The sequence below is a fragment of the Cimex lectularius genome, unplaced genomic scaffold (assembly GCF_000648675.2).
Source record: "Cimex lectularius strain Harlan isolate CLEC.00 unplaced genomic scaffold, Clec_2.1 scaffold58, whole genome shotgun sequence".
NCBI lineage: Eukaryota > Metazoa > Arthropoda > Insecta > Hemiptera > Cimicidae > Cimex > Cimex lectularius.
The window spans coordinates 1,222,928-1,232,080 of record NW_019392696.1 but is presented as its reverse complement, the minus strand read 5'-3'; the positions used below and the strand labels follow the sequence as shown (position 1 = coordinate 1,232,080).

General features: G+C 34.0%; 1 protein-coding gene across 1 annotated transcript; it reads left to right on the top strand.

Moving 5' to 3' along the window:
- On the top strand, nucleotides 1–8,336 carry LOC106670659 (WD repeat-containing protein 43). Its single transcript, XM_014401178.2, has 10 exons — nucleotides 1–532; nucleotides 4,332–4,576; nucleotides 4,668–4,886; nucleotides 4,968–5,123; nucleotides 5,201–5,366; nucleotides 5,436–5,516; nucleotides 5,578–5,760; nucleotides 7,397–7,548; nucleotides 7,627–7,868; nucleotides 7,931–8,336. Exons 1-10 carry the CDS (start codon nucleotides 353–355, stop codon nucleotides 8,038–8,040), a joined length of 1,734 nt encoding a protein of 577 aa, XP_014256664.1. The 5' UTR covers nucleotides 1–352; the 3' UTR covers nucleotides 8,041–8,336.
- Nucleotides 8,337–9,153: the final 817 nt, after the last annotated feature.

The following is a 9,153-nucleotide window of genomic DNA, read 5'->3' as shown; positions in this document are numbered from 1 at the left end:
CACTGGAACACGAGTGACGACTGTTGAAGTTAATTCCAGTCGGTTTTCAACGGAGTATTGCCCGACCTCCTCAGTAATATTTAAATAATAGTTTAACTCTTTGAACCAGACGTCCGGAAACTCCGAGTGTTGTGTATTTTTTCAGTTCATCGTCGGTATTCGGCCCAATGTAGGGCTGACCCCTGCGAATTTGCAGGCAGGACACCTTCAATCTTACTTTTATTTTCGACGGCGTGTCGCGAGAAGAGAGCGCACGTGGTGCGTCACGAGATCCAGGGTTAGAAATAAATCCGAGAAAAAGGGTGATAAAGTTTAATGTTAAAAGTTTAATGCCCCCTTCGGACGGAAAACAATGGTTAAAGACATTTATTCGTTTTCTGACTGCGGGCAGTATTTCGCCTATTCCGGACCGGACGGCAAGCTCAAACTCTGGGAGACGTCTGCCGGCACTCTGAAGCAGGAGTACGTGCCCAATCTCCACTTAAGTTCTCCATGCACAGCACTCATATGGATATCCATTCCGATCAGCAGTGTAAGTACTTAAGCGTGGCCCTGTCGTGTATATTTCTATATATCTAACGAAACTAGCTGATTTAGTTTGTTTTTTTAAACATTCCTGACAAAATTTATGATATTAACATACAATCTGTGATATATGCATGATATATTGTGTTTGTGTACCTCTTGTGTACCTGTTTTACTTTTTGACAGTGCTGATTTGAAAGAATAGATCATGATCAATAGTGTAAGTACTTAAGCACTACCCGTCAATGCGTGGATCTGTCATTTGAACGTTAATGTATATCTAATGAAACTAGTCAATTTATTTTTTTTTTTGCAACAATTCCTGACAAAATTAATGTGATATAAAGTTGAATATATAATCTCTGATGAACATATTAACCCAAATATAGCTAAACACTCTTCAACGCAATTTCTTCATCCCTTAATAGTTTTTGGTTAGTGCTGAGCTCCAGGTATTTGAAAGAATAGATCATGGTTGATCAACAGCGTAAGTACTTAAGCACTTATCATCATCGCGTGGATTTGTCATTTTAACATTAATGTATATCTAACGAAACTAGTCGATTTATTTATTTTTTGTGTAGCCATTCCTGACAAAATTAATATGATATAAAGTTGAATATTTAATCCCTGATGTACATATTAGCTCGGATATAGCTAAACACATTTCAGCGCCATTTCTGAATCATCCCTAAATATTTTTCATCAATCCCTGCAAATATAATATACTTTTGGATTTCCTTTAGCTTTCCATTTAGGGGAAATTAGGTACGGCATTTTAGCATTGCCTTCTTTTTTTATTATGAAATAGCACCTAATTTTTATCATCAATGTACGTACAAATTTGTCATCTTTTGAGCACCTGTTTACTTTATGATAGTGCTGAGCTCCATGTATTTGAAAGAATAGTTCACGGTTGATCAACAGTGCAGGTATTTAAGCACTACTCGTCATTACATGGATCGGTCATTTGAACATGTATGTATATCTAACGAAATTAGTCCGTTTAGTTTTTTTTGTACCCATTCCTTACAAAATTAATACGATATAGTTTTAAAAAAAAATTTATTTATTTATTATTTATTTATTTATTTACTCTTGTGCATGATAAACAGTGTAAGTACTTAAGCTCTGTCTGTCAGTGAATCAACCATCTTATAACATATTCCTGACTAAAATAGTATTATGTATAAAATGAGTTCTAAATTAGTTGAATGATTAAAAAGCAGTTGTTTTAATCAGTTATTAATGAAAAGAGGTTTAATGTATATTTAAAGTTTACCAAGTGTAAACACATTGTAATGCTATTTTGTGATCAGTTTTATCAGTTTTAAATCTAATAATTTGTACATTTTGGGTTTTTATTAAATGAACTTGCCTAGTCAAAGAAAAGGGCTACAAATTTGTATTTATGTATTTTCAAATGTGTCATCGCTTGTGTACTTCATCTATTGTATGATATTGGTTAAGTTCCATGTATATGAAAAAAATAGATTATAATTGATAACAGCATCATAAATACTTGAGTTGAGCACTATCTGTTGGTTTGTCAGGCTGTCATATTCCTGACAAAATAAATATTTATAAAATGGGTTCTAAATTAATTGAATTGTGGGGGGGATTTCTTTCGTTCAGTTATTTATGGGAAGCGTTTTAATGTATGATTAGATTGTACAGCAATTCTAATTAAAAATAATTTTGATGCTATTTCTGGATCAGCTCTTAATAATTTTCATCAATCCATATCGACTTGCCTAGTTAAAGTAGAAAAAAGTTCCCTATGCTTCGACTTATCTGTCTTCCCTTGCGGGTTTGTCGAATTATCCAGATGTGCCATCTTCAGTGAGGAACTGTGCACTTAAGCACTCTTTTCTGCTGTTGTCTGTGAGTCACAAGTATATCGTTTCCGCCTATATCACCATTGCTCTAGTTTTACTGCTGAACTCCTAGCTATACTCTAAGCAATTAACATCATTAATGTGTCCCGTACCACCCTAATTATCTGTTCTGACTCTTTTAGCACTCACCACACTAAAAAACACATTCTCCCTAAACCCAGACATCTACAATATTCTTGCAAAGGTAAAGCAATAGACATAGGTGTAGAAGTATTATTCAAATGGATCCCAGGCCACGCTGGAATAACTGAAAATGAGAAGGACTGTATGGCGAGAGAGGCAGCCTTAAATGGTATTCTTCACGGAGGGGTCCCCTTCAGTGACCTCTGCTGTCACTTTAGGCGGCTCATCTGTAAGTGTGAATGTGGTGCCTGCACAGGAAACAAGCTCCTCGCAATAAAGAAAGATGTAAAGAAATGGGAATCCTCTTCCAGATCCTGAAAAGAAGAAACCCTCCTAACCCTTCGAATTGGCCACTCCCGACTCACCCATAGATTCCACCTTGAAAGAACTCCTAAACCTATATGTCCACTCTGTAAAACTACCATCACAATATCCCACATCCTAATAGATTGTCCTTTATACACCTCTACAAGAACCCTCCATCAGATTCCCAAAGACCTCCAATCCATACTAAGCAACAAATCAACATCAATAAACAAAATTTTTAACTTCTTAACAGACGTCCAACTAATTGATAAAATCTAATATCCCATCCCCTCAACTCTTGTTTCCTTCGCTGGTTCCCCGTGTTGGCGGTGTGGTGCGGCTGACTTCTGGCGACGCCCGTGCGGGGCCTCGGGTGCTGGTCGGTCTTGGGCTGGATTGAGGGGTGCCTCCCCGGACTCTGAGGTCAAGGACCAGCGAGCTTAGAGGTGTCGATGGTGACTAGACACCGACCCCTCCTCGATAAAGTCCTGCGCGCAATATTAAGACTAAAAGCATCAGTTGCGAGAGATCCGTGGGGTTCCGTTCTTTCTAGGCCTGGGGCTGCCACTGCGCCGGGGTCTGCGGGGGCCTCGCTCTGAGGGGGCCGGGCTGCGCCGTTGACTTGCACAGATTCAAAGCTTAATGACCAATAAGGTTTCAGCCTTTAAATTATTTAAAAAAAACAACAACACTCTTTTAGTGTGTCATATTCCTAATCAAATTAATGTTGAGTATAAAACATTTTGTAAATTAGTTGAGTTATAAAAAAGAGCAATCCTTTCATTCAGAATTTATGAAAAAAGTTTTGAAAATATAAGATTAGATTGTCCACTGATTGTAGTTTAAACTCATTTCAACACTATTTCTTGATCAGCTCTTCATGTTTTTCATAAATCCATGTTGTCAAAATTGTATGCATCTATATTTTATTTAGTTCTGAATCTAATTGTTTACTTGTTTTGGATTTGAATTTCACAAACTTGTCTAGTTGAAATGCCAAAAATGTTAGCGCAACTTCAATTTTTTTTTCTGTATGAAACCAACAAATTTTTACGTGTGAATTTTGCTTGATTGGGCAGATCTCTGTATTTAGCTAAAGATTAATTTTTTTTTTAATTACAATTAATTAAAGTTTTTAGTTGAGATAAAAAAGTCAATGGCATGAGCAGGATTCGAACCCACGATCTTCAGCTAGATACGCCGCTGCTCTACTACTTGAGCTATCGTGACCTCGATCCACTCGGACACTAACTTACCATCTCAACCCCACCTTTTGAATTTTCCCTCCTTTTTGCCATTTTTCGAATCCCGCTCGTGCCATTGACTTTTTTATCTCAACTAAAAACCTTAATTAATTGTAATATATTAATTGGTCAAGAGGACCACGAAATTAGTGAATTTAATATTTTTTAATGTTTCGATTTATGGAAATTTTTCTCAGTTTGTGTCCATGAAGATTAATTGAGTGTTTTGTTGCAGGTATCATCGTCGTGGAAAAACAGAAAAAGGAAGCTAGATGGAAAGCAAACCAAGATCATAGTCATAGGTACGGGCAGTGGAGTCATAGCATTGTACAGTTTTTCTGAAGGCAAAGTGATCCAAACGTTAGAAGGTGGTCATAATACAACTGTCCATGCACTTTCATGGTCGAAGGAGCAGGGACTCTTTTCCATTGGTGACAACTTTGTTATCAACTGGGACTTAGCTAATGCTTGTATAAAGAGGTAAGAAAATACAATTTAAATATTTTAAAGGCCTAATTTACAATGTGACGAACCTTAATTTTGTGGTTATTACTAAAACAATTAATTGTAGCAAATGGAAATGCTCAAAAGGAAGACCTACGTGCTTGGCTGTCTCACCGAAAGGAGATCTCTGTGTCACTGGCAGCTATGATCTTAGCCTTTGGGATGTGGAAAAACAATCATTAATAAAAACATTTACTGGTCATAGTAGTGAAATAACACATATACAATTTGTCAACCAGCAATATTTTATTTCTGCTGCTTCCAATGACAGGCATATTTCCACATGGTAAGCCAATTTCTAGAATATAGAATATTTAGAATATGTAAAAATTTTTTTTCAAAATTTCAAATATCGATTTTTTTGTAGGAATGTGCATGGGGAATCAACTGATCCCATTGGAAGGTTTGCTCTCAGTGATTCCATAAATAGTGATATTAGTATATCTGAGAATATGGGTTCTCTACATTTAGGCGCTGCGACAAGAAACGGCTGCTTGCACTATTTTAATCATCAACTTAATGGGTTTGTCAATTTTTATGTTTAAATTAATATTAATACATTAAAAATATATTAATTATGTATTATAATTTTATATTTAGAAAAATTGGGAAATCTATTAAACCGAAGCAAACTGTAGAAATAGCGACAGATCCAAAAGAAAGTTCCAAAGTATCACCTCTTCCAATCCTCTCTGTAAAACTTACAACCCCTACTACAGCCCATATTGTTTATGGGTACTCCCCTCAGTTTAGTTTTGAAACTATCGTGAGTATTCAATTTATTTTATTATTTTTAATATAATGATTTTGGTTAATGAGAACTTGTTTTTAACAGAATATAACGGAAGGAAAGGAAAATAGAATATGCCTTATACGAACTGAAAATGTAAAACCAGTTTTAAACAACTCAGTCAAGGTAAAAATTAAAAAATATCATTCTTGTTTTCTTAACAGTGCTTAATGAAAATCATTTTCAGGTTGGTGGTGAGGCAACAGAAAACGTTGAATATGTAAGTGCTTCAACGGCTGTCAAAAGGAAATCTGTGGGCAAAAATGAAATCCCTATGGAAGAAAGGTTGGGCAATCTTTCAATTGATTACAAAGATCTGTCAGGAACGAACAAACAGAGTCCTTTTAATATGTCTCAACTACTTATTCAGGTATGTAAAACACAAGAATATCTAGGCTGAACATTTGGATTAAAGTAAACATTCGTATATATTTGAAGAAAATATATCTGAGTCAAAAGTATTGCAAAACTTAAAAAAAATTGACAATATTTTTGTATAATTAACAATTTTGGTTAGTTTTGTGGAAAGTCAGTGACTAATTTCTTAAAAAAATTACATGTTAAATGTCAATACAAATCTTACGCTCGAAATTCCATGCAGTAAAAATTTAAAAACTTGCAATAAAAACTTTGAAATGTGCAAAAACCAACGATTTCAGATTTTAGGTAAAAAGTATAGAAAAAAGTTTTTATTAAAAAATCAAACATTTTATTTCATAATATACATCCAAAGAAAAAAACTGGACATTTGTATTTATTTGTTTATTTTCCATAATAACTAGGTTTATTCTATAATAACTTCAAACGTAAACACAACAGTAACAACTTGTTTACTTTTATAAAGTATTACTAATTCTTTTACACTCTTTAGATTAAAAACAAGCAAATCAGTTCAATTCAACCTTATCAAAGCCAACTTATAGAGTGGTTTTTAAATTGTTTTCTTTGATGAAACAATAAATTTGAATAAAAAATTAATTATTAATTTTTTCCTTAAAAGCATGGTTTTAAGTTGAGATCTCACCTGGGTAGATGCCTAAGTCCTGAGTGTGCTGTGGTCTACCACACACGATGGCCTGCAGTGGTTTAGGGCCACTAAAAATCTCGCTCAAAGAGATGGTGTGGTCGACCTACAATGTACAAGGGTTAGAGATGTTAGTTTGCACTACTGGCACTAGGGAACGTCAAACTGTTTCTTTGATAGGTAGTCAACTGTTAAAGTCTGAGATGTAAGCTCTAAAACAGTCTTAAAAGGTTTCGTGAGAATAGTTGCCTTACATGAGGTAATCTACTACTGGAGAGGCATTGAGTAGAAAGGTGGTGACTATTCGCATATGACATGAGAAAGAGAAGAGCTAGGCATCGTTTGCTGCCTCCAACAAGCGTCAAACTACTTCAAACCGCTCCTGTTGAAGAATGGAATTCTGTTTCACAAGACAAACTGTGATAGCTTATTTACTACATGCCAAGGAGTCTTAAGGCACTCCTTGAGTCCAGAGGAGGTAATATGCGTTATGAAGAAGGGAAACCAGGTCAAAACTGTCCTAATTAAATAATTTCTATTAAAAATCATGTATTACTGATCTCATTTAGTATGGTTTACATTAAAATAAGTATGTTGTAATTAATATAATGATCAAAATACAAATCGTTTGAAATAAACAGCAAAATATGAGTGTCCGGTTCTTTTTTCTGAGTGTATGTTTTCTCCTGATTTTATTTGATATAAAATACAATTTAGATTTTCTTCTATGTTCTGAGAAAAAAATAAAATAAATAAATAAAAATGGTAATAAATAAAAATTTATAGGTCAAACGCTTGTTTTTTCACTTTAAATTTTTGTTTTGGATGTGGCACACATTTTATTTTCTACTTGTTTTATTTAGAAGTTTTTTTTGTTAATATTTTAAACATTTACAATTTAATTAAAGGTAATAGTTTGTGAAGAGTTGTGTTTTTGTTTATTTGTACATTTTTGAAAGATTAATTATTTTCATCTTTTTAGGGGTTGGAAAGTAAAGATAAAACAATATTAGACTCAGTATTAATGAGAAGAGATCCTGAAGTAATTCAAGAGACAGTGTCGAGGTTACCTATCCAGGTACTTACACCTCTTTTGCAAGAACTTAAAAACAAACTTCAAGGAAAGACTCTTTGGTGAGTAAATTCAATTGCTCCAAAAAATTGTATATGTAAATTCATTTTTGTGCAGAACAATAATTTTTTTTTTTTAAGTTGTGTTCTTGGCTCGGCTTGGCTCAAAGCTATCATGAGGGTCCATGCTTCGCAGTTAATAGCAGATTCGTCCGCCTGCGAACTCCTTGCGTCTGTTCAATCGCATTTAGAAACCAGGCTATCATTGCTGGGCCCTTTGAGCAGTCTGCAAGGTAGGCTCGGACAGGTACTACATCAAATTGAAGCGCCCCAATCAAATTTTCTTGCGAATATGGATCCAGTTGTACTATACCAGGATGAAGGTAGGTTATTTTTGAGTAAATACTGTATTGTTTTTTTTCCTAATTTCTTTCCTTCTGTTTAGAATCATCAGAGGATGGCGAGTCACTAATGAACGATGTCGATGCCGATGATTCGGAGGAAAGATGGGATGAACTATCTGATCAGGAAATAGATAGTGGAGATGAATCATGAACAATAATGTTCAAGCAATTTATTTTTAAAGCAGAACTTGTTAAATTATGACTTTTATATACTTTTAATTATTGAATTCCGAACATGACTTTTACTGGCCTCCTGCCTTTTACATTTTTAAAATTAATTTGTACAGTCAACTGATTTTTATTTTTTCCCCCTCTGTTAAGTCACACTTGTTATAGATTTTTATCAGAAGAATACTTAATTTTGCTAACATTGTAAATTGTACATTTTGTTGTTAGTGATGATCATTTTGTTTATAAAATAGAAATATAACATGTTTTATATTTTTACTCGTTTTATTAAATGTGGTACCTCTTGTATCTTTTGACGGAATGTTATTAAAGATTATAGACATAATTTGTCTCTTATTTTGCAGGTTTTGTTGATTTAGTTTTTTTAGATTTTCCTAATTTGATTATGAATATTTTTTGTATCAAAATAAAAGCAAAAATGGCAAGAAATACAAGTAACAACTAAACTTGTTGATTAGTTTCTTATCCCTTCCATAGAATGTGATACGTTAACTATTTTGCAAATATATTCTCTTGAGTGTTTCTATAATTTTTTAAATGTAAATCCCATTGAAATTTTACAATATTAGAGAATTTGTGCTACTTGGTATTTTAAAAATTTACATGAAAAAATCTACAGTTGTACTGAGAAAATGGAGGCAAAGCATACAAGTTATACGATAAAATCGTTTAAGCTGCAGCACTTAATAATCGACAGTCTAGATGTGTTTTGCTGTTATAAGAGGTTGGGTCTTGGCAATGTTAGATTTCTTATTGAGGACTGTGGGGTGACAAAACTTTTCATTTGGTTGTCTCCAATCATCAGTCAATCTGGCTTCTCTGAACTTCGTTCAAATTGTGAACGACGTTCCAGTGAACCCGGCTTGAACCGTGACTGGTGCAACGGGGCCTTAGACTGTCGGAAAATAACTATTTTATCTTTTTGTATAAACCTAATAATAATGCTTTATTGAAATAAGAAAGGAAAAAATACAATTTTGATTTCAAAGCATTTAAGGACGGATCTTGGATCCGCCTGCCAGAGGTCGTTGATTAAACAATCAGAAACGAAAAAAATAATAAAATAAGATAAAAG

Excerpts from the sequence above, each read along its gene's own strand:
- LOC106670659 (XM_014401178.2), top strand. The coding sequence starts at position 353 with ATGGTTAAAGACATTTATTCGTTTTCTGACTGCGGGCAGTATTTCGCC. Across the intron at positions 5,124-5,200 it reads TTTAATCATCAACTTAATGG|AAAAATTGGGAAATCTATTA; the intron begins GTTTGTCAATTT and ends TTTTATATTTAG. Across the intron at positions 5,367-5,435 it reads AGTTTAGTTTTGAAACTATC|AATATAACGGAAGGAAAGGA; the intron begins GTGAGTATTCAA and ends TGTTTTTAACAG.